This window comes from Cervus canadensis, chromosome 26 (assembly GCF_019320065.1).
Source record: "Cervus canadensis isolate Bull #8, Minnesota chromosome 26, ASM1932006v1, whole genome shotgun sequence".
Classification (NCBI taxonomy): domain Eukaryota; kingdom Metazoa; phylum Chordata; class Mammalia; order Artiodactyla; family Cervidae; genus Cervus; species Cervus canadensis.
In genome coordinates, this window is record NC_057411.1 from 52,295,952 (window position 1) to 52,319,974 (window position 24,023).

Genomic DNA, 24,023 nt, shown 5'->3' on the forward strand with positions numbered 1-24,023 from the left:
GAACGGCCAAAACAATGTTTAAAAAGAACAAAGTCGGAGGCTTTCAAAACTTCCCACAAGGCTGCATCAGTCAAGACTGTGTAGTAGCAGCACAAGGTCAGGGAACAGAAGTGAGACTCCAGAAATGAATTCAGACATTTAGTGCCAACTTACAGTCAATAAAGGTGCCAAGACAATTCAATGGGAGAAAGAACAATTTTTTTGATAAATAATGCTGAGACAACCGGATATCCACACAAATGATGCACAGACAGAAATTAACTCAAAATGGTTGATCCACACCAAAGACCTAAGTTTAAGAGCAAGATCATAAAACTCCTAGAAGAAAACATGAATTACATTCATGACTTGTGATTAAGCAGCCGCTGCTTAACTATGATGTGAAAAGCACAAGTGACAAAATGAAGAAGACATATAGGACATCAAAATAGTTTTGTCTCTGAAACACACAGTTTCTGTGTTTCAGAGAACACTGTAAGAAAATGGAATGGGGGAAAATAATCACAAATCCCGTAAGGGTCTAGTATCCAGAATATACAAAGAGCTCTTACAACTCAAAACAGCAACTCAACTGAAAATGGGCAAAGGATCTAGATGTTTCTCCAAAGAAGATAAACAATGACCAACAAGCACATGAAAAGATGTTCAACACAGGTGGCTGGATGGCATCATGACTCAATGGACATAAGTCTGAGCAAACTCCAGGAGCTGGTGACGGACAGGGAGGCCTGGCATAATGCAGTCCCTGGGGTCACAGAGTCGGGCAAGACTTAGCGACTGAACATCATTCATCATTAGGAAAATGCAAGTCAAAACCACAATGAGATGCCACTTCACACCTACTAAGATGGCTAAAATGAAAAGGACTGATGATAACAAGTGTGGCAAGAACATGGAGAAATGAGCACCCAGATGCACTGGTAGGGATGTAAATGGTGCAGCTGCTTTGGAAAACATTTCAGCAATTCATCAGTAAAGTTATACACAGTTACTATACAACCCACCCATTTCATTTTTAGGCATAAACCCAAAAGGAATGAAAATATACGCCCATGCAAAAACTTGCACACAAACGGTCATTAACGGTATCTGTAATAATCCCAAAGTGCAAACTACCCACATGTCCATGATGAACGGGTAAGCGTGGTCTTGTCACACAGCAGAGCATCATCTGAACCTAAGAGGACGATGCGCTGACAGCACCAGAGGGGACAGCCTTGAGGACACTGCCACGAAGGCAGCCACACCCAGGGCCGTGTGGGGCTGTGATCCAGGCACAGGAAACGTCCTGCAGGCAGACCCAGAGGAGAAGGGGAGAAGGCTGGGGGCAGGGCAGGGCTGCACTCATCCTGGACGTTGAGCAACCCTGAACCACGTCACAAAGCGCACAGGCCGTACAAGATGCCCCCTGGGAGGCAGGCTGCCCGGTTCACCCCAGGCGACCAGGCAGGCGGCCCCTAAGTGCTGGCCGAGGTCCCCACAGCAGGAACGACCACGCCTCTGGGACATTTAGATTAGAGTGTGCGCCAAGTCCTCGCATTAAACACACTGGATGATGACTGCTGTTACTGCCCGCACCCAGAGAGGAGGCGCTGACGACCACAGGGGACCATGAATGGGGTTGGCCCTAATTTAGGGCGTAGTTAAACTGGTTTGCAAACTTCTCATGCTTCTTCTGGTCCATCTGGTTCATGGCGGTGACCACCCTCTGCACGGCTGCCCTGCGGGGAAGCACAGCGAGATGTGACCAGGGAGGCCGGTCGGGCCCCAGGCCCCCAACTGCAGTCTGGCGGGACTGGGACCTCGGTGCTGGGTGGCTGCTGCACTTGGGACCACGTGAGAGCCCCCCGCCGTGGCGCCCGCCTTGGCCTGGCCTGGCACATCTCCCACTGCTCCTTGAGCCCCAAGGGCGGCCTCCAGACCCCAGTCTTGCCCTTGAGAGCACAATCCCCCACCAGCCAGGTGGGCAGAGGCAGCAGCCCCCGCCCAGAGCAGACACGCCGCCCGTGTGCGCGTCGCTGCCCTACTTGGCTCCCGTGACAGGCGGCACCTGTGCCTGGGAGGCGGCGCGGCCTCTCACACAGCACGCTGCAGGCCACACAGCTTGCCGCAGGAAGCCCCCTTGGGGCCCTTGGGGGGCGCAGGGAGAATGCCCCAGGCCACACTCCTCCCGGCATCAGCAGCCACCCTGCCCTCCACCCCGGCCGAGCCACAGGGAACCAGCCATGAGCCCAGAGTCACGATGCCCTGGATGTAGCCACTCCCGTGCCCACAACACAGGGGCTCTGCGGGGAGCTCAGGAAGCCACCCTCTGCACCCCCCGGACATGGTGGTCGCTGGGAGCACATCCCCTGGCCAGTGCAGCGAGCGGAGCACCGTCGCAGCGTCCAGCCTGAGGACAGCCCCACCCCGAGGCCTGGGTGCTGACCCGGCGGGCGCCACTGCACCTTCCCCGGGCACTGGCCACAGCAGCGAGACGGACAGTGAGGCGCTGGGTGGGCGGCCCCTCCACCTGCGTCCCAGCACCCAGGGCAGAGGACGGGATGCCGTGAAGAGCACTTACTTGGCGAACACTTTCTTGGCAATGCGTGCGCGGGCTGTGTCAGCCTGCCGCTTGAGGTCGGTGAGGCCCGGGTGCTTCCGCCACTTGCCCTTGCCTTTCCCGCCAGGCCTGGACGAGCCCAGATTCACCCCGGTGGCCGCCTCCACGTCCCTCAGGAATTCGGGGTCCTGCCAGTCTGCAGACAGACCCTGAGATTTCAGAAAACACCCGCACCAACCTCACCAAGGCCCGACCCCTCTGTGGGGGGTTAAGGGGGGGTGTCCCCATGGAGCCCCTAGGCAGGAAGGCAACCAAGTCTGGCGGCCGGGGGACAAGGCCACAGGCAAGTGGCTGCGTCAGCCTCCAGGTGGATTGTGGCCTGCTCGGCCCCCAGCGGGGCCCTTGGGCTGTCCCTACCAGAGGGTGGGCGCAGGCCAGCCACGGCCAAGGGGGCAGTGCCCGCCGCGCCTCCTGATTGGCCTGAAGCTAACTTGGCTCCAGGCCCCGGTGAGGAGGGTGTCAGCTCCCCCAGGCCCCTCAAGACAGCAGCAGCAGGTGGTCCAAAGGGAAACAAATGTCCCCCAGCCCCAGCCTGGCCTCACCTGCCCTGGCTGCACCAGGGGCCATGTCCGTGTGCCCACTTGCCAGGATGGAAAGCGTTAACAGTCCAAACCCGGGAGAGGAGCTCCCAACCCACGGGCAGAGGCCTCAAGGTCCACTCCCCTCAATCTGCTTCTCTCCCGGGGGGCGGGGAGAGGCAGGGCTGTGTGGAGGTCCCTGAAATTCAGCGTCTATCCAACACAGTCCCTACCAGTGTCCAGACCTACGGACCTTGGCCCCAGTTGGCAGAAGGGTGCCAGACACCCCAGACCCCGACGGTGACAGCCGGAGCTGGCAAAGGGGCTGGCAGTGAGCAGGGTGCGTCCAGTGGTGGGGAGCCAGGCGCCCAGATACAGAGATGGCGTGGCCTCCCCAAGTTCATTTCTAAAGTGAAGGGATACGGGGCTGCACAATCCAGATACAGGAACGATTAATCCAAGATTAAGGAAAACTGTCCAAACAGTTTATCTCCCAGTAATGAGAAGGCGTCACAGTTTAGGAACCCAGTGAATGGAGCAATTGTTTAAACACAACGGAAAAACGCCGGCACCCAGTAGAGATGGAATGAGCATCTCAGGAAAATGAAGGAGCAATTTAAAAGCCTTTGAAGAAAATCAATAGGAGCCGGCAGCGGGCCGTCCTGCGTGCTGACGGGCCCTGGAGCCCCGCACGCATTGTCACCGAGGTGAGCGCCAGGGAAAAGAAAATTGCCCGCGTGCGAGGGAGGCGGGATCGATACTGCAGTTAGTAAAGAGACGCTATTTCACATCTGACTGGCCAGCGCCGGCCGCGGCCCCGGCCCGGTACCTGTTGTTAACAAGTCACCGAGGGCTGCAGAACCTGATACTCTTCAGGGCTGACACAAAAAATAGGCACTTAATTTGCTCCTGAGTGTGGGCCACCAGGGAAGGCTGTGGCCCATGGATTAGCAGGTCAGGCCCTGCCTGCCGCCCTCCAGGCCCAGGGCCCAGGGGCTGACCCTGCTGTGAGGCTGAAATCCAACACCGATCTCATGTGACGCAGGAAGGACCTGCTAAAGTGACACGCGGCCTGGCTAGGACCTGCAGGCCGCCAGCACCGCCCCGAGGACACGGCCACCCTCTGCCTCGGGGGGTTCTGGGCCTGAGCCTGTGACCTTTGTCAAAAAAGTGGGGGCCTCCAGACCTCAGCCCAGGTTGACAAACCATGGGATTCTGACACAGGTCAGGCCCCCACCCCACCCCGAGGGTACCCGGGGCTGCCCTGGCAGGGGGCCGCTTCTGTGGGTCCCCACCTTGCTTGCAGCTCAGGGGCCTCTGGGAGCCAGGCAGCGGACAGCGCACGGCCCACGCCAGGACGGAGCACCGGCTCCCTGCAGCACGAGGAGAGCTCCATGAAGGGTACAGAACAGCGTCTCAAGGGCTCCAGTCCCATGTCCATTTTGCATGAAACTGGCCTATGGGCCAGAAAATGGGGGCCCCGAGGATGTGCCCAAGAGAGCACTCCACGCTCAGAGGCCCAGCCTGGGGACTGCCTGGGGCCACGGGCAGGACCCTGGCCTTCTGCTCGCATACCACACACGGTCCACATACGCTGCACACCACACGCACCCACAGCCCCGTGTGCGCACGTTGGCCAGACAGCAGGTGAGCAAGCAGACGGGAACTGGCAGCCTCCAGGCAGCCCCAGGGCTCAGCCACTTACCTTCCTCGCCCTGTTCCCTCACACGCTTAAACACAGATTGAAAAACCCAGAACCCCAACAGACCACCGATGACAAGGCAGTTTCCAGCCGTAGGGGAACCCACGCCACCCAACAGGAGCCGTGTCCTGGAGATAGCAGCTGACCTCCGCAGGTGCCACGGGCTGGTCAGGAGGCTGCTAGGTGAGGGCGTCCTCACGCCAGGCCTGCCCCTCATCCCCCAGACCCACCTGGGCGCCCCGCTGGCCTCTGCAGCTGCTGCCTCTGCTCCCGGGCCCTGTCCTCTGCGTGGAGGGGCTGGCCCGCGTCGTCTCTCGGGATGATCTTCCCGTGGAAAGGGCACTGCGCAGAGAACGGAGCCGTTCTGACGCAGGCCTGGCTGCCGGCCACCCCAGCAACGGCTCTGAGGAGGGCCGGCCCACACCCCCCGCCCTCCAACACATGCCCCACAAGGCGGGGGCCTCCAGGTGCAGTGGGACGGAGCCGGGCCGGGAGGGCGCTCTGTGCTCAGTCCGCCTCCGCGGACCCCGGGCCCAGCACCACGTGGGCGGGGACGCAGGGACCGAGGTGCAGTGGCCTAGCGCTGTGCCCACGGGGTTCCTGGTGCCAGAAGGCTGGAGGGCAGCCCAGCCCTGCCCCGTCCGCAGCGGGCTACCCGGCCCAGCCCCACCTTCAGGCGGTCCTGGCGTGCACAGAGCTGGCCGTCGGGCCGCGGGGCGCGGCAGCGGTGCTGCACGGGCTCAAACCACCCCGCGAAGGGGAAGCAGCGGCTCCTCAGGGCCTCGGAGACGCCGGCGCTGTCCACCTCGGCATCCACTTCGCAGGGCTTCCAGAACCGGCGCTCCGAGTCACACCTGCACACAGACCCACCGCTCAGTGCCCACAGCAAGGCTGGGCCTGCAAGTTCACCCAGGGGAAGCGAAGATGCCGAGCATGGCAGGGGTATGCCAGGCACAGCTCAGCGGCCTAACACCCAGTGTGGCCTGGACCTGGCGGGGGGGTTCCCTGACGAGCGTTAACAAAACACAGACCTGCGTCCCCGCCCCTCAGGTCTGCAGATAAAGTGTGGGCTGGTGCAGCAACGCAGCAGTGTCCAGGAAGCTCCTCGTAAAGCCCCGGGGCCCGGCCCACAGGAGCTCAGGCAGAGGACAGAAGGGGGTGGTGACAAGGGCCTGGGGCAGAGCTGGGAGCATGGGCTGAGCTGGGCTGAAGCCCTCACACTGTCCTGAAGCTCCACCATCAGGGCGGTGACAGGGGAGGCCCCTCAGGGGGCCGCAGGGAGGTTCAAAAAGCCCATGGGCCTCTGGGAAGGGCCGGACCACCGCCCAGCCCTGGGGCTTCAAGAGCCCATGGGCCTCGGTGGGCGTGCTGAGAGCTGTGTCCACTGCGCGCAGGGGGCACGGGGTCCTCACTCACTTGAGCTCCTCCTGGCCCCAGTAGCACAGTCCACCCCAAAGGGGACAGCAGGCGCTCGGGCGCCAGCAGAGCCCTAGAGAGCAAGCAGGGCTCAGGGACGGGGAGCCCGGGGCCGCCCTCGGCCACCGCCTCTCCCACCCCAGGGACACCCCTGGGCCCTGACCCCTGCACCTCGGGCCTGGACCAGGGGAGCCAGCCTCACACCATGCTCCTCACGCAGGGCTCGAGTGCCCTGACGTCTGTTCCTCTGGCCCCGGAGCCTTGGGCCTTTCCTTGGGGCGGCCCTGGCCTGCATGCCAGGAGAGAGGACTTGGGGCCCCAGGTCCCCACCCCAGGACGGACAAGGCAGGCACTGCCCGGGGGGTGCACACACAGGGCCGCCTGGGCGTCACCTGGGGCTTGGGGGTGAGGCTGGGGGCCCGTGGGGCCGGAGCCGATGCCGCTGGGCAGCCGCAGAGGTGGGGTCACAGGCGTCTGTGTCCATTCCAGGCTTCTTCCTCGCTTGCGAGCCTGGTGCGGCCAGACCTTCCTCCAGCCCTGGAACACAGAAATGTCTGCTCTCGGTCACCACCCCCGTGACCCCGCACAGACCCCCTGGTGACGGCACAGCCTGTCTGAGCATCTGCCCGGCTGGTCTGGGCCCCACAGCTGGCCTCTCCCTGCCGAGGCTGCTGGACACCGACTTCTGCGGGCCAGGGGTCTGTGCCGAGTGCCCAGAGCGGCGGGGGCTGTGTCTCTGACACCCCTGGACCGCATTCACCAGGCCCCCTGCCCCACCGGTGCCAGTGCCCGGGCTGTCCCTGATCCCTGCCAGCCCTTCCCAGCTGAGCACGGGGCCAGCGTCCCGGGAGGCAGGGGGTGGAGCCATCAGGACCCAGAGGCGCTCCACCCCGAGGGCCTCGCCCTCTCTGAGCTCTCCTCCGCATGGCAGGAAAGACAGCGAACAAGGCACCCAGGAGACGAGAACTGAAGAGGCGATGGAGAAGCCAGCAGAAGACAAGAAGGGACGCAAGCAGCCTGGGGAGGACGGCCCGGCGGGGATGCGCAATGGCAGGCGGCCACGCACACGCACGGGCAGCTCTCTGCACACAGAGGAGTGACGTGCATCCACGTCCTCGTCACCTGACCCCAGAAAGAGAGGAAATGACTGGAGCAGGGGAAACAGAGTCCAGGTTTCCTGGAATCAGAGGAAGACGGAGGGGTTCCCTGAGGGCAAGAAGGAAACAGGAAGAACAGGCAAGTCTCTCAGAAGGGTACTTAGAACCATCGGAGGGGAAGAAAAAGGTCTGAGCAGCTTTTCTCCCGAGGCCGTGACCATCCACGGGCACCACATGCAGTTGAGTACGAGGTCTGGGGGATGATGTGCAAACTTAAGAGTTTTTCACCCAGCTCCACTAGGTGTCAAGGTTGCGGCTTCTACAGTAGATACCTTGGACCTCCCATCCAAGAAACCCTTCCCAGGACACAGAGAAAACTGATAGGATGGCCAGGCGGGCAGCTCCAGGGGCCAGACGCCCTGGAGGAGCAGAGCTACGAAGATACCGACACAGTACAGCCCACCACGCCCTGCGCCTGGCCTCCTGACGGCACCTCCATCCTTCCATCTGTGTGCAAGGACTCACTCAGAGAGAAGCGAGAGCGAAAACAGGCTGTGCAGACACAGTCTGGTGTCTGCACGCGGCCTGCCTGTGTGCACAGAGCCTGGCGTCTGCACGCGGCCTCCCTGCATACACAGAGTCTGATGTCTGCACGCAGCCTCCCTGCGTTCACAGAGCCTGGTGTCTGCACGCGGCCTCCCTGTCTGCACAGAGCCTGGTGTCTGCACGCGGCCTCCCTGTCTGCACAGAGCCTGGTGTCTGCACGCGGCCTCCCTGTCTGCACAGAGCCTGGTGTCTGCACGCGGCCTCCCTGTGTGCACAGAGCCTGGTGTCTGCACGCGGCCTCCCTGCATACACAAGAGTCTGATGTCTGCACGCGGCCTCCCTGTGTTCACAGAGCCTGGTGTCTGCACGCGGCCTCCCTGTACACACAGAGCCTGGTGTCTGCACGCGGCCTCCCTGTCTGCACAGAGCCTGGTGTCTGCACGCGGCCTCCCTGTGTGCACAGAGCCTGGTGTCTGCACGCGGCCTCCCTGTGTGCACAGAGCCTGGTGTCTGCACGCGGCCTCCCTGTGTGCACAGAGCCTGGTGTCTGCACGCGGCCTCCCTGTGTGCACAGAGCCTGGTGTCTGCACGCGGCCTCCCTGTGTGCACAGAGCCTGGTGTCTGCACGCGGCCTCCCTGCATACACAAGAGTCTGATGTCTGCACGCGGCCTCCCTGTGTTCACAGAGCCTGGTGTCTGCACGCGGCCTCCTGTACACACAGAGCCTGGTGTCTGCACGTGGCCTCCCTGTCTGCACAGAGCCTGGTGTCTGCACGCGGCCTCCCTGTGTGCACAGAGCCTGGTGTCTGCACGCGGCCTCCCTGTGTGCACAGAGCCTGGTGTCTGCACGCGGCCTCCCTGTGTGCACAGAGCCTGGTGTCTGCACGCGGCCTCCCTGTGTGCACAGAGCCTGGTGTCTGCACGCGGCCTCCCTGTGTGCACAGAGCCTGGTGTCTGCACGCAGCTTCACACCCGCCCATGTGCTGTCTGGTGCTTTTGCAGAAGCCTCACGATGCCCACAAATCTGAAAACATTTCCTCCAAGCCCCTCATGAGACTCGCCTGCCCTCCCTGCTCCAGATGCCCTCCAAGCTCACGCACAGACCGAGTGTGGGGTTCACCCCTGCTTCTTGAGTGCTTGTGGCTGAGAGTGGAGGACCCGGGGCAGAGCCACTCATCAGTACGGCAGGTCCGTATGGGTCACCCACAGCCCCCAGCTCTGAGCACACTCGGAAGGCAGGCGGGGACCAGTCTCTGTCACTAGCATACCCCAGGTCCAGGGACAAGGCCTTCCAGACACCCCCCACCCGCGATCTTGGCAATGCAGTGCTCCCAGCCCGTGCACACGCATGGCCACGCGCACGTGAGTAGGCAGGCTGATAAGTGGCCGCAGTGGCACTTACGAAGGTGGATACAATCACTGCCCAACAATCGATAAGAGAATTCCTAAGAGTTACAAGAATGAAATATATTTTTCATTGATTTGTTGTTTTAAACCATTAAAAAGATGGGTAAGCGTGTTGAAGCAGGGTAAACAGTCAGGGCACTGAGAAAACACTACCATTCTCACAGTGTTGTAGAAAATCAATCTCCATGACACACTTTCAAGCAAAAATCCAAAAAGCAAGAGAGTCCGTGGCCCCGGAAACCGTGCTGTTGGGGAGAACACCGATGGGAGCCCGGCAGCCATGGGCCCCACCTGCCAACCAGGGCACCGGACCGAGGCCTGGACCTCAGCTCAAATTCCTCCCACAGCAGCTCTAAGAAGAATCACAAAAAACATCTAAATCCCCTTTTTGTTTAAAGTGACCAAGTGGCACCTATTTGCGCTGCGGCAGGCGGGGCGGCGGGATCGATGGCAGGAAACAGGAGGCGGGGGCTGAGCGTGGAGCTGGGCTCAAGCTTGACACTATTGATTTTACCTAGTTCAGCTGGCCTTGTAATTAAAATGTAAATTTGAGAAAGAGATTACGTCCTGACAGAAATGGTAGGATTAAGGAGAAGATAAAAGTGAAAATTCAGAGAAAGAAATGAGAAAGAAACGGGTGCCGTCTCCCCAGCTGCGGGTTTAGACGAATCTACTGCAGAGTCATCGCCTTTAATTGAAAACCAGTGACGAAGATCAACTGGCATTATGAACTGGCGCCCAGCACTTCCTGCGCTGTCCCGCAGTGCTGGGGTCCACAGTGCAGACCTGGCCCCGGACCCCTTGAGGAGCAAGGGGTCTCCCACCGCCCGCTATCAGAGGCCTGTCCTGGGGCACAGCGGCCCCTCCTGCAGGGGGGCCCAGCCCACAAACCCCCGGGGAGCAGCTCAGCTCCACTCTGCGTGCCCGGCCACCATGAGGACAAGCGGTGGGCTGGCAGCACCCGAGCGTGGTCACCTACGCTGGTGCCTGGAGACCGAGCGCCCCCTCGAGGGGGGCAGCCAGGGCAGACCGAGGAGACAGCTGGGCCCCTCAGGGCTCCAGCACCCACCCCTGCTGCCTCGAGGGCATGGGATGAGGCCTGGGGGATGCGGGCCCAGACCAGGCACCTGGAGGGGCGTGGCAGAAGGCCAGGCCCCAGGAGCGGCCCAGGGTTCAGAGACCCACGCTGGGACGGCGTGGCCAGTGAGGTCAGCGTGAGGGTGAGGCGGGGGCTAGAGGGCTGTGGTGAGCAGTGGCTGCACCCTCAGGCACCCAGGGAGGGCCTCGAACACCGGGGTGGGCGGCACCCTGGTCACGTCCACACTCCAACTGCCTGAGCACCTAACTCCTGGACAAACTCACTCTCCTCTCACACACCACCTCAAACCTCGAGTCAACTATTCGCTCACTTCCCACACAAGCCACATGTGGCGCCAGCTTCACTTGCTCCCTCTGGACACAAGGTGCCCAGGCGCACATGCGTCTCCTGAAAGTTTTTCGAACAGAAGCCCCCTGGCAAAGGCAGGAGGCAGCGGTGCCTTCCCGAGGGACCCTGGGGCTCCTGGACCAGAGGCCGAGCCCGTGACCCCACCGACGGGACCAGGACTCGGGATGGCCCAGGTCAGCAAGTGCCTGACAGGGTGGCAGAGACCCCAGGACCATGTGGCATGGACTGGGCACCCCTGCGGCCGGCCCCCTGCTCCGCGGGCCCAGGCTGGACCCAGGTCCGCCCTCAGCGGTCGCGTCCTGAGGGCCCCCTCCCGGCCCACGCCCCTGCTCACCGCACTCAGGCTGCAGGTGCTCGGGGACACAGGCCTCGTAGCCCTCCTTCTCCGGGACCTCCAGGAAGTCGTCCTCATCCTCGTCCTCGTCTTCGGGGCCTGCTGTCTGTGGAAACACCGCGAGCTGTGAGTGACGGCCGCGGGCAGAGTCCCAGCACCGCTTCTGTGGACCACCTCCAGGTCGGGATCAGCGCTCACCACTCGGCTGCACTCACGGTCGGCCCGTGTCCCTAAACCATAGTGGCCCGCGTGCGCCTCGCTGGCCAGCCCGCTGAGACCCACAGACAGACACGCTGCAGCCCACAGAGCCCCATGGGCCCGAGGTCCCAGCCCTCCATCCAGCTCTGGCCAGAGCAGAAGCACTGCCCTAGGCGTCCAGCACTGCAGCTGTGACTATGGCACTTCCAGAACGTTTCGTCCTTGAGCGGCTTGTTAAAAGGCCACCGAAGAGGATGCCTCCCCTGGACGGGGCGGCCCTCCCTGTTGCTCTGTGAGCCTGGAGCCCCCACCCGCCCCATGAACCCAGGGCCCCAACATCCACTCCCCCTCCGCCCCCTCCCTGGCAGCACCCAGCCAGGTGGGAGCAGCAGGGACCTGGAGCATGCGGGCTCACTGCAGGGGCCAGGGGCTCCTCCGGAAAACAGCTTGGCAGCTGCCTCGCATTCACGCCACGCGCTGGGGCCACACGCAGCCTGGGTCGGGGTCAGCAGCCTGCGCCGCTCAGGCCCAGAAAGCCCCCTCTCCTCACATTCTCAACCCCTGCACCCCTGGGACAGGGTGTGGGGGCCCGTCCTTCCCAAGAGGGTCACAGCACGGATGTACCTGGGAGCTGGGTCGCATGGCCAGCACCACCTGGAAACACCCCGGAGTCTGAGGGGCTGCAGCCCCAGGCCTGACTGCGAGAAACGTTCAGAGGGGAGACTGCGGCCAACTGATGCTCACACGGACCACAGACCGTCACCCTCCCCACCAGGGTCCATCCCGACAGCCAGGCCCTGCAGCACACGGCTGCCCAGGGCAGACAGACGAGGACTGGCCCGCAGGCCCCAGGGCAGGCCACAAGGCACCCAGGACCCAGAGGCTGAGGAGCGGCTGGGAGGCCTAATCAGATGCAAATGCTCTCAGCTTGGGCGCAAGCCGCAGCGCGCATCTGGGAGGCATGGAGACATTAATCATTGGAAACTGTAATTTTTGTTATCAGTCTAACACTGATCAAAAGGGAAGCCTGTCTCCACCGCTGACCTGTGAAACGTCCCAATTATACTCTTTGGAAATGACAGGGGCACTTAACTCCAGAGCCGAGCAAATGACGACGATCAATCACGTTTGAATAACAATGAGCCGCGGACCTGAAAATTATTTTTGTATAGAATCTACCCAGGAATTTATGAAAGGTGGAAAGCAGCCCAAGGTTTTCGGGCATTACGGTCCCGGCTAGTGCCGTGCGTATCAAACACTAAACAGAATTTATGTGTTTTAATTTTCCAAAAGGTAGATGTGGACTGGGTGCTACAATGCATAACACGCCGTGCCAGACTTTAAATATGGAGCTCATTTTCATAAAATATTATGCTTATTGCTCACACCCTTGAATTTCACCTGGGACTTTTATTAAATTTTCATTTCCTAAAAAACATTTGGCTGCTTAGCTAACTATTAGGAATTATACCCTCTCTCCCCAGGTAAAACTGTTTATCCCTCTGACTAAGCCCGGGAGCCGGCTCCCGGGCCTAGATGCGCGCTGATGAGGCCCGCAGGCCGGCCTCCTCGAGCCCCAGGCCCTGGCGCACAGCTCTGCACGGGCAGCGCCAGCGTCATCCCACAAGAGCTACTGCAGCCATCGCTGCCACTCTCGCGTCCCAAACCCCTCGGAGGCGGGGGTGACCCTCAAACCAGGCCCCCGGGGAAGCAGGGGCTCCACTGTTGCTCTGAACTCAGGCTGCAACAGCTCCACTCGCAGGAAGGTCTAGTTCTCCATGTTGTGCGGGGCTCAGAGGTGCTGAGCACCCTGAGGCCCTCCCACGTCCAGCCCAGGGGCACCCCATCCCCGGAGGGCAGCGGAAGGGAACCCCCCCACCACCTAAGTCGGGCAGTCCTCTCCCAGCCTTGGAGGAACACTCAGCTGGGGACGTCCAGGCCCACAGAAAACATCTACCTGCACTTGAGGGGCCAGCCCAGCGCTCCCAGGCGCCACAGTAGCAACCTCCTCTCGAGGTTAAAGGTCACAGATCAGGTCAGAAGCCACACCCGGCATGGGTGGGAGGCAGCTGGGGGCACAGCAGGGGCACAGAGACCCCTGAGGGTCCTGGGGGACCTCATGGCCTGCGGGCACCAGGTGAGGGCAGGTCGCCTGCACAGCAGGGTCAGACTTGCTAATGGTCCTCAAGAGCAGTTTGCTGGGAGCCGAGCTTCCCTGTCATGAAGAGAGACCACCAGACACGCTTGAGAAAGCAGCCTGCCCTCGCCCAGGGGCCCAGAGGGAAACCTCCCTGCCAGGTCCAGTCCTGGGCCCGCCTGGGAGGCTGGGCAGGCAGGCCAGGCCCTGCGGCTGATGCCCAGGCCCCGGGACTGAACCCTCAGGGCCCCAGGGAGGCAGAGGATGCCCCGGGCCTTCCTCTCATTCCACACAAATTGATTCTCACCCAGTTAAAAGGATTTAGAAAAATGAGGCTCTGAGATCATAATTAAACAAGCAATAAAATGGCTAAAATATACAACGTAATCCGATTACAGAAGTAGGGTAGCGGGTTGCTAATTACTCGAGAAGGATGGGAAGGGCCACCTCCCAGACCTAAGCGCCCAAGGCCTGCCTGCGATAGAGCTGGACCATTAAACACATTCTGTGCGATCTAATTAACTTGGGGCACCATCGCCATTACTTTTCACCCAAGAAATCACTTTTGTTCAGTTTTATGTGTGTATGTTTCCCTTTTAAAAAAAAAAAATGATGTAAGGCCCCGTCAGACAAGTGAGCGCCAAGCTGCATCTGTCTCCTCAGCTTGATGGCAATGCACTTAAAACCCCATTCTATCTTATAAACCAAAAATTAACCGTGCTCAGCTGTGAGGGTCGTCATCACAGCTGCTATTTATATGCTAATGCCCTCCCTGGACCGCGTGCAAATTGCCCAGCCAGGCCAATATCTCATGTGTATCTCCACTGCCTGGACGCACCTCGGCAGGTGTGGGCCCGCTGTGGGCGGGTGCTGACCATCACAGACCTCAAGCGGGCGCGGGGCACTGCTGCTCTCCTGCACGGAGGGGCCTGGAGCCGCCAGCCCCCTTCCCACCTGCCCCCGCTGCTCCAGCACCGAGGCCAGCCGGCCAGGGGTGTGCGAGGCCACCACTGCCCCTTCAGGTCCACCAGGCGCCCGGCCACCATTTCCAGGCGGAGGCTGGGCAGACCCTCCTCCAGGAACCCTGCCTGGGGCCTAATATGGGCTGGCTGGCCTCGCCCAGCCCGGCCTCTGGGTGAGATCGCATGCTCACCATGCACCCTGGCCTCAGTGAGAAGACCCATACAACTCCCCCAGACCCAGCCTTCCCATCTGTAAAACAGGGGTGAGGATGGAATTGACCTCATAGGGCTGAGTCTGGAATTAAGGAGACCACACGTGAAAGTATTCAGGAGAGAGCAGCCACCCTGGAGGGTGCTGGGGAGCTGGGCTGTAGGGCAGGGAGGGCTCAGGGCCTGTGGGGTGGGAAGCTGCCCCCACAGCAGCCAACGTGCTCCCAGTCTTCAGGAGAGCAGGGCAGCCCCTGCCCTGGCTGCCGCCCCCTCACAGCGGCCTTCGGTGCGAGGGTGGAGGGAGAGGCCCCCAGGAAGGTTTACTGGCCCGGCCAGGCACAAGGCCCTGCTGGCAGCTGATTCAGCTCCCTGCCTCCCTGGGGCCACGGCACGGTCAGCACTTCACCCCAGGCTCTCTGCTCAGGAAGCCAGCATGCGGCTCCTGAAGCACAGCGCAGCCGCGGGAGCGCCCACCCAGCCACTAACAGGAGAAGCCGTCACCCAAGTCACGCGGGATCTGTGCCCTTGCAACGAGTGGGAGCGTGTGGGGGTTAAACCCGGGGCTGCCGGCAGTGGGAGAAGGGGAGCGTCGTGGGGGTGCTCCAGCTGCCGCAGCGAGGAGCCTGGGCCAAGAGAACACCCGCTCTGCGGACAGCCTGGACAGACTGATGCATACAATCATTATTTTCTGACTTACTGGTGGGTGGAGATTAACATTTTGTGACTCACACAATACAAAGTAAGTGGTGATCATCGCTACATAATTAAACAGCAGGCAATTTAAAAGTTTTCCAAGGATTTTTATCAGTGTAACAGATGTACCAGCCATGGATTATTAGGCCTGTCCTCCAGCAACAGGGCTGGAAACTAAATCTACCAATGATGCTCCACATCGACCTAGCTAAGACCAATCTCTGCCTGCTTCCACACAGAGCTGGAACAGACATGCCATAAAACAAAAAAAATTACATAAAACAAAAGTTACACATATTTAAGCTGGCTTAAATACTCTTTAAAGACAGAACACCTACATCAAAAGGAAAAGAACAGGGCAACACAGACTAAAATGGGAAATCTGACCAGAGGCCCCAGTCAGGTGGTGCCTACACGGTGGGAACAGCAGGACCTCAGACCCGCCCGTCTCCCACGGTGTTAGTCCCAAGTACTGAACCACACGCTCCCAGCTCAGCCTGCACTAGCAGAGACACCAGGCAGAGACTGAAACTGCAGACGTGTCACGAGAAGACGACCAAGCAAAGACGGTGGTCTGTGCGTCGTCACCGCGGCCGCCGCGGGGCTGTTGTGGGAGGTGGGCTGCCCGAGCGGGCGCTGCCACTCAGCCGCACGCCCAATCACTTCATCTGCTGGCCCAGAGAACCGATGAGCATGTGCTCACGGGCTTCAAGCCTCCAAGTCTGCTCTTAAAGGAGAAGACAGGGCAGCCCAGCTTCCATCTGCTGAAGCCACCACGCTGACCCCATGCCCCCCGACCCAACTGGACCACCCCGAACACCCCTCAGGTCCTCAGCCTCCTCCCTGCAGAGGGCTCCCTCCCTGCAGAGGGCCCCCTCTGACCTGATCACGTGCCTCCCAGGCTTCGGGGCTGCCCGGCTGCAGACAGTGACCCGCTGACACTCAAGCTGGATTGGACCCAGGGGCCACTCAGGGCTGGTTCCCAGCAGCTGGCCTCTCCCAGCTGCCCTCGAGGGAGCCGAGTCAGGACACTCTGAAGGCTCTGCTACTGGTCCTGGGCCTGGAGCCCTGCAGGGCAGGCTGGTCCCGGGCCGTAAGGAGCAGGCAGGGCTGCCGGGCTCCCCCTTATGAGTCTCCCCAAAGCCCTGGCTGCCTCCAGCCCAGCAAACCTGGGAGACACCGGGGCGGGTCACCCAACCCCACCAACACAGCAACCGAGAGATGACCTTTGCATAAGGTGGGCTGGGCTGAGCCGGCCGTGAAGGGGCGCACAGCGCTGATCCCCGACCCCCACAGCACACGCTGCCCTCAGGCCAGGCCCTCCGCCCCGACACCGCGCCCAGGCTCTGCTGAGGCTCAGAAACAGGGACCTGCGCACAGGACCAACTGCCCTCCCTTGCCCAGAAAGCACCCTCTCTCACTGTGAAACAAGTATCGAGGTCACAACTCCCAGAACTCACTGACTTCTCACCGAGCTGTGTGCTCAGCAAAGCCCTGCAGAGAGGCGGCCTCGGGAGCAGGGCCAGGCTGCCAGCGCGTGACCGGGTCCGCCCGCCCGCCGCAGAAGGGCGAGGGCGCCCCCTGCCGGCCCCCGAGGGCCGCGCAGCGCAGCGGGCAGCAGCGTTGGGGGGGGGGTGGAGTGCGGAGGGCGGCCTCAGAGCGCCCCCTGCCGGCCCCCGAGGGCCGTACAGCGCAGGGCAGGAGGCGGAGGGCGGCCTGAGCTCAGAGACCCTCGCAACCCGCGCCTCGGGCCCAGGGGCAAGGACAAGGGTGCGCCAAGCTTAGGGCGCTAACCACTCTCCACTCTAAGTACGGGGGCCTACACCTGACTTCGTCCTCAGCAAAAAACGGTGCCTGCCCACCCCGGGCCCTCTCGAAAAACTGGAGGGGCTGGGACCCATCACCTGACACCCACACCCACCCTGTCTCCTCCAGGTGGCAAAGCGTGACTCAGCGGCGTTCAGCTCCGAACGCCTCATGCTCAGGGAACTCGGCTGCTTATTGTTGCAGCAGTTCTGACCACAGCTTATGTGTTCTAATCACTAACATGGTCCAGCTGTGGTTCCCCACACCCAACACACACACCCACCCCCTCTAGCTCTAATTCCACACCCTACACACACGCACCCTGCAGCTGTGATTCCACACACCCGACACAGACACCCTGCAGCTGCGGTTCCCCAACCCTGCGCATACCCCCTGCAGCTACGGCCGGCCCGTGCCCACGTACACCCTCCAGGTGCTCCACCCCCCTCCCCTAGAATATTCTTGGAGGACCCAGGTCCCTCTTTCTACAGGTATCTTCCAGACGTGAAGTTTCAGACCCTCGCAGGCCACCAAGCCCACAGGATGGGCCCAATGGGCACTTCAGGAGCCGCCTCCCCTGGGCCCTCTCCTCCTGGGCCCCTCACTAGAGCCCCAGCCCTCCACCCAGCGCCCCAGTCCGCCTCCGCCACCTCCTGCCCAAACCCTGGCCCAGCCCCTCCACCTGCGGGGAGGGCCTGGCCATGGTCTCTGGTGCTCAGATGAGTCAGCTCCTGGTGAGGATACATGAGGACACCCGGGGCTGAGCTCCCATCAGGGGGATGGCCCCAGGCTATCCTCACAGCCAGTGGGGGGCACTCACCTCCCCCCTGCGGCCCTCCTCGGGTGCGATGTCCAGCTCCCGGGACCTCTTCAAGGCGGTTTCCAGCTCAGCCTTCAGGTGGATGGCACCCTCCAAGTGCCCGCCATGAGTCCCCGCACGAGTGAACAGCTGCGAGAACACGGCATCACTTCCCAGGCCAGGTACCCGCTCTCCCCCACTGAGTCAGCCCTGCGCCCTCTGTCAACCCATGCAGACCATCTGGACCCAGGGCCTGTCCAGACCGAGGAGCACGCCCAGGCCAGGGGCCCGCCCTGACCCAGGAGAACACCCAGACCCACAGGCCTGCCCTGACCCAAGAGAACACCCAGACCCACAGGCCTGCCCTCACCCAGGAGAACACCTGGACCCAGGAGAACACCCGGACCCAGAGGCCTGCCCTGACCCAGGAGAACACCCGGACCCAGGGGGCCCGCCCTGACCCAGGAGAACACCCTGACCCAGGGGCCCGCCCTGACCCAGGAGAACACCCTGACCCAGGGGCCCGCCCAGACCCAGGAGAACACCCGGACCCAGGGGCCCGCCCTGACCCAGGAGAACACCCGGACCCAGGGGCCCGTCCTGACCCAGGAGAACACCCGGACCCAGGAGCCCACCTGGACCCAGGAGCATGCGGCCGGCAGGAGCTTGTTCTGGATGAGCCTGAGCGCATCCTGCGCTGCACGGATGACGGCCGAGTTGTCCTCGTTCTCACGCACCCTCAGGCTGTCTGCGGCAAATGCAGTCATCGGAGGGCCCGCCACCCAGGCAGGTCACTGGGTATCCCAGACTGGACCACCCGCCAGCCACTCATCACCCGGCACCCAACCTGCCGGCCCAGGAGACTGTCTTGTGGCTCTGGCCACAGCGGATCTAGCCTGACCCCAAGGCCCCTCTCCAGGCCGTGAAGTCAGGGGACCACCCCCCCCCACGCCCACACTGCGCTCGGGACGGAGGCCCCACCCGGCCCTCGGCCCGGGTCCTCCCCGTGAGCTCTGCCACCCCCGCAAGCCTCAGCCAGCACCCCCTCCAGCGCAACCCCTGCGTCCAGGCCTTGACACTTCCTTGTAGGGCACAAGGTGCCCGATGGGCCAGGTCTTCCTGTGGCTGTGGAGGCCAAGTGACCTCCAGCCTCAGCCTCACCCCACCAGAGGGGCCCGGGCCATGTGGGGTGGGACAGACGGTCTGCCTCTCACCCACGGGGGCTGGAATGCAGGAGCCCCATGGTGCCAGTGTGGTCACGGCCCATGTTGTCACAAACGTGGCAGGAAACTGTTTCTCTTGATTCCTCCCCCAGCCGCCCTCTGGCCCGAGCCGGGGAGCCCTGCATGTCAGAGGGCTGGCACCCCGCGGCCCCCACGCCGGAGTCCCCTCCCGCTCCTGCCTCACAGCCCGAGAGGCCCGAGCACCGGAAGCGCCCCGCGTCCGTGGGCCCGGCAGCCCAGCGTGCAGGCAGCCCTACCTGGGGAAAGGTCCACGGCCAGCGTGTACTGGCGGGAGCCCAGCCCGTGCTGCCGCACGAACCCGTCCTGGTCGCCGTCCCCGTCCTCTGGGGGCGGCCCTCCCGTGCCCACGGCTCCTGGGCGGCGTGCGCAGGCGGGCAGGCTCTTGCTGCAGCAGGGCTGCTCCTCGTCCCTGTCGCCTTCCTCAGGCATGGGGCACCCAGCGGCCCCGGGGACCAGGTCAAGGTCGAAGGGCAGCAGCAGTCGGAAGCAGCTCTCTAGCTCGGTGAGGCAGCCCCGGATCTCCGCGGACATCTCTAGGAGGACGGGACGCGGCTCGCTCAGCCCCGGCAGGAGTGGCGTCCAGGAGGGGACACAGCGTGCCCCACCCCCTCCCCCACAAGCAGGCAGGCGCGCTGCTCCGGAGACCACTCCGGGACATTCGGGGCAACACCCTCAGCCGTGCCCAGCAAGAGCCTCCCTGGACAGCACTCCTGGCCGCTCCCTGTCGAGCTCAGCTCCGCCCCACCAGCCCACTCTGGCTGTGGCTGCCCGCGGGATTCCCTGGCTCTGTGGCCTTCCTGAGGCCAGGCTTCTGGAAGGGTCTCTGACCCCCGCCCTTCAAGGTGCTCCCGGCCCTGGCTGCCCCCCACAGGGAGGGCTGGCACAGGGATTTGGGGAGACGGGCAAGACCACAGGTGGTGGCTATCGGGGCCAGATGGACGGCGACGCTCAGACCACCGTGGGATGTGGGTCTGCAGCGTGGCCGTCGGGCCAAAAGACGGCCTGCAGGGGGCTTCCCCCGCCCTCAACTTGAACCAACTCCGTCCAATTTCTCTACCCGCCTGCCCCCAAGCCCACAGTGAGCCGCAGCCGGCACCTCCTCCAGGGCGACCCCTGTGCCCATGGTCCTGGCAGCTCCTTGCAGGGCGCCAGGTGCCCGGGGATCTAGGTTTTCCTGTGGCTACGAGGTCAGCTGACCTCCGGCCTCCTCCTTCCCCCGCCACCAAACTCCCAGAGCAGGCCCTGGGACAGGGGTGCACCGCTGGGCATGGACCTGAGCTCCTGCCTGGCAAGGAGCAGCAGGAGGGGAGGGGAGCGGCACCCCCATTCCCCATAGCTCACCTTCCATCTCCCTCGCTGCCCACTCAGACCTTTCCTTGTAGATTCTGTCCAAGCGCTTCTGTTTCTCTTCTGCTCGTTTTCTTTCTGCCAGAGTGCGAGCATCCGAGTCTTGGAAATCTACCTGATAAGTTTAGCTAAAGGTCAGACCCAACTATAAAGAATCCAACGAAAACGTCACTCGCAACCAGGCCTAACAGAAGACACAGCAGCACCACTATCCTCAGAAGCACCACGGCAGAAGTGCTATGATCTCAAGTTCACACCTGCTGCTTTAACACACCTAGTAACACACTCGACGGCGACACTACACCCCAGGGTGAACACAGCTGTCGGCGTATCCCGGTGAAGTCAGGTAAAAAGGCTTCCAGTCACACACATGCTGCAGGTGGGAAGGGAGGCTGCTGGCCAAACCCAAGGGCCTGACAACAAAGCGCGAGGGGACCAGCAGCCACAGGCCTGGAGCGGGTGGGAAGGAGGGGGCAGTACCGGTCCTAGCAGGTGTCATCCATCCAGACTGGCCAGGCCCAAGCGCAGAGCCCGGCAGAGAAAAGGGCTGTGTCTGAGCAGATGACTCTCACGCTCCTTTTCATCTTGTGGAAACCAGGGCCAAAGGCTCAGCCCCACGTACACGCGGGGCCGAGCTGAGGCTCTTCCCTCACAGCTGCTCCTCTGGCGCCAGACCACCCCCACCCCCGCCCAGACCCCACGGGCCAGGCGGTGCAGTGCAGGGCTTGCCCACCTGTTTGCTGTGCTTTAGGAAGTGGAAGCCTAGGGCCAGCTTCTTATAGGCTGCGCCGTACTTCTCATTCCAGCCACGGATGGCCCGGGTGGCCGCCTGCCTCAGTCTCTGTGCCACCTCCCTGGGGGGTGGCAGGGGCCGCTCATGGTCGGTGCCCAGCGTGAGCTCCAAGAACTCCTGGAAGTTGGAAACAACCAGCGTCCTGAACTGGTGAGACCTGGCAAAGAGCTGGTCCAGGACTTGGAAGGCGGAGAGGCGGATCTCCGCATGCTCCTGGCTCAGCTGGGTCATCAGCAGGTGGTAGGTGTGGCCAAGCTGCTCCTCTGAAGACCTGGAGACACAGCCACGGTGGCAGGGACACGGGCACTTCCAGAGCCGTCTGCCCTTCCCCCGGGTTAGACAAGCACTGCCCACATGCCAAACCTGGGCCCTGCCTGTTGCTGGATGGCCCACAAGCCAAAGTTTTTACTACTTTCATTAAGACGAACAGAAAAAAACCATTTCCTGACACATGAAAACCCTAGGAGGTTGTGTCAGTGCTCATACTTTCACTGAGACCCAGCCAGGCGCTTTCGTTCGTTCGGCCGGCTGACTGCCCATCCACAGCTGAGTGCCCACAGGGCCTGAAGGACTCTCGGCCCACCCAGCTGGCAGCAGTGCAGAGACCCCAACCCAAAGGGAGACCACCCCCGCCCCCCAGCCCTCCTGGAAAGCTCTGTGGCCTTCTGGGAGCCACCCTGGGAGGTGTACACACAGCAACCCCTCTTTTGTTCCTCTTCCCAGCCATCCTCACCCTCCCCACCCCGCATGCCCTGCTCTTTGGGGGTTTTCGGGGAATGCAGCAAAACCTGACCTGAGTCACCATTTTACCAAAATGTCAATTCTTATCACTTAAATGATCACTTAAGTTCTGTTCTGTAAACACATGATAAGAATAACCAATAAATATCCTCACTTCTGTTGCTAGCACCTGAGAAGCTCTTGGCTAAGAAGAGTGGTGTCCAAAGGCAGACAGGACCTTCCCCCCAACACAAGAGTCCACCTCTGTGACCTCTAACCTTCCTCCCACACATGTTCCAACACTAAGTAACCCTTAAATCATACACATGCGCTCAAAGATAGGCACCCACACAGAGAATGGAACAGACCTGTTCTCCCTAACGCTGCACACCCCTGCCTGGAACTGCTGCCCCAGAACAGGACCAAGCCCTGCAGGGCCCTGGGGAGATGTCCTGGGGATGCTCGTTTGCCGGTTCTTTCCCAGCAGAGAAGCGATCACAGGGACAGGCAGCAGAAGGCTAACCCCAGGGTAGCCCCACAATCTCCTAGGCTTGTCACAGGCTTGCTGAGACATTGAGCCTTAAGACATACTTGCAAATTTTCTTCAGTTCCTTCATTTTCTCGGGGTTCACTTGGGGCTCTCCTGAAGTTGTGAGCTCTTCTACCAACTCTGAAAGTTTCTGATCCATATCTAGAAACAGGAAACACAGAGACGCTAAACGACCACCTAGTATTTCACAGCTCTGGGCTTTATTAGATGTTCGCTGGGTTCCACTATGTGTTGGGCACAGGGTGTAGGCACAACGCTGAAAAGTCCTTGCGACCTGACCTCTGACCCCCTGATGCTGAAACTTAATTCAAGGTGAGATTCCGGGCCGGGTCAACATGACATTTTTGATGGTAATTAGGAAAAGGGCAACAACAGAACGGTGCTCTGGAAGTCTACAATCTGAGACCGCCAGCGAGAGCCACGGAGCACGCAGTCACGCTCGGCGGGAAGGCAAGGACCAGAACGCCCTAAATTACACTCAAGTTAGCTTTCCCGCAGGACAGCAGGCGCACCTCTTCCCCCGCCAGCTTGACCATCCCTCCGAAAGCCACAGGGTGGCCTCTAGACCCGCAGGGCGATTTGGTGCAACTCGATCTGCCCGCGGGCAGCCGCCACAGGCGGGTATGGAGGCCGAGGAGCCCGCGCCGCAGGGAGAGTGCCGGGGCCGCAGGAGTCGGGGGTGGCGAGGACGACCGGCGGTCCGCCGCGTCTCCCACCAACAGTAACGTCTGCCCTCGCCGACGCTCGGCCGCCGGGACAGGCCCGTCCTCCGGAGCAGAGCCCCAGCGCCCCGCCGCCCTCGGGCCAGTCGGGGCCGACGAGCCCCCCGTCCTAAAATCCAGGGTGCGGCCGGACCGAAGAGGGCGGCGTCCAGAGAAGGGCGCAGCGGGGGCATCATGGGGCGGGGGACAAAGGAAGCAACCCCGAGAAACCGCTGCACCACGACCCCAGCCCGCTCGGCCGCCCCTCAGCCCCACCTACCGCGCTACGGGCCGCTCGCCTCAGCCCGCCCTTCCGGCGAAGGGCCCGCCCCCATCACGTGCTCCACATCTCGACAGTCATTGGCCCGCCCTGGCCCGGGCGGAGCGGGGGCGAAGGTCTGACCGGCCGAAGCCCCGTCTAGCCGGCTTGGCGGCCGCTCTCTGGTTAGCCCGCCCCTTCCGGCACAGGCACCGCCCTCCTACTGTCACGTGACCCCAAGCGCCGCGAGCGGGGGCCCGCCTGGACCCACGAGGCGTGGACGCGGGGTCAGGGCCGAGACTTGCGCTGTGACGCAGGCGCGCTCCCGAACGAGGGGGTGGGGTGGGGCTTACGACGCGCGAGAAAAAAGGAGGCGGGCGGGCGCGGCAAGGCCTTAAAGGGGCCGCGTGCGCGTGGTCTGGGCCGGGCCCGACTCGGGGTGCGCGCTCGGCTTTTCGGCGTCGGCGCCGGAAGCGTGGCGGCTCCCCGGCTCCCGGCCTCCAGGTGGGCGCACTTCTCCACGTCGCGGGGGACG

At 62.2% G+C, this 24,023-nt stretch overlaps 1 protein-coding gene across 4 annotated transcripts; it reads right to left on the reverse strand.

Annotated features, from left to right (window-relative positions):
- Positions 1–742: 742 nt before the first annotated feature.
- UVSSA (UV stimulated scaffold protein A) lies at positions 743–23,663 on the reverse strand. 4 transcript variants are annotated; one of them, XM_043447709.1, is made up of 14 exons: positions 23,510–23,663; positions 22,570–22,669; positions 21,199–21,529; positions 20,460–20,580; positions 19,355–19,651; positions 18,510–18,622; positions 17,896–18,024; positions 11,070–11,175; positions 6,631–6,775; positions 5,493–5,676; positions 5,053–5,164; positions 4,416–4,493; positions 2,564–2,738; positions 743–1,721 (listed from the first exon to the last, which is right to left on the reverse strand). In XM_043447709.1, exons 2-14 carry the CDS (start codon positions 22,665–22,667, stop codon positions 1,628–1,630), a joined length of 1,983 nt encoding a protein of 660 aa, XP_043303644.1. In that variant the 5' UTR covers positions 22,668–22,669; positions 23,510–23,663; the 3' UTR covers positions 743–1,627. The 4 variants fall into 4 exon arrangements, with proteins under 4 accessions (XP_043303644.1, XP_043303642.1, XP_043303645.1 ...); XM_043447707.1 differs by lacking the exon at positions 23,510–23,663 and adding an exon at positions 23,041–23,500 and having other exon boundaries at positions 21,199–21,375; XM_043447710.1 differs by lacking the exon at positions 23,510–23,663 and adding an exon at positions 23,041–23,161.
- Positions 23,664–24,023: the final 360 nt, after the last annotated feature.

Coding starts and splice junctions, on each gene's coding strand:
- UVSSA (XM_043447707.1), bottom strand. CDS start 23,426: ATGATGCCCCCGCTGCGCCCTTCTCTGGACGCCGCCCTCTTCGGTCCG. Junction 18,623..19,354: donor GGCCGTGGACCTTTCCCCAG/GTAGGGCTGCCT, acceptor CATTTGCCGCAG/ACAGCCTGAGGGTGCGTGAG. Junction 1,722..2,563: donor GCCAAGAAAGTGTTCGCCAA/GTAAGTGCTCTT, acceptor GCTTCCCCGCAG/GGCAGCCGTGCAGAGGGTGG.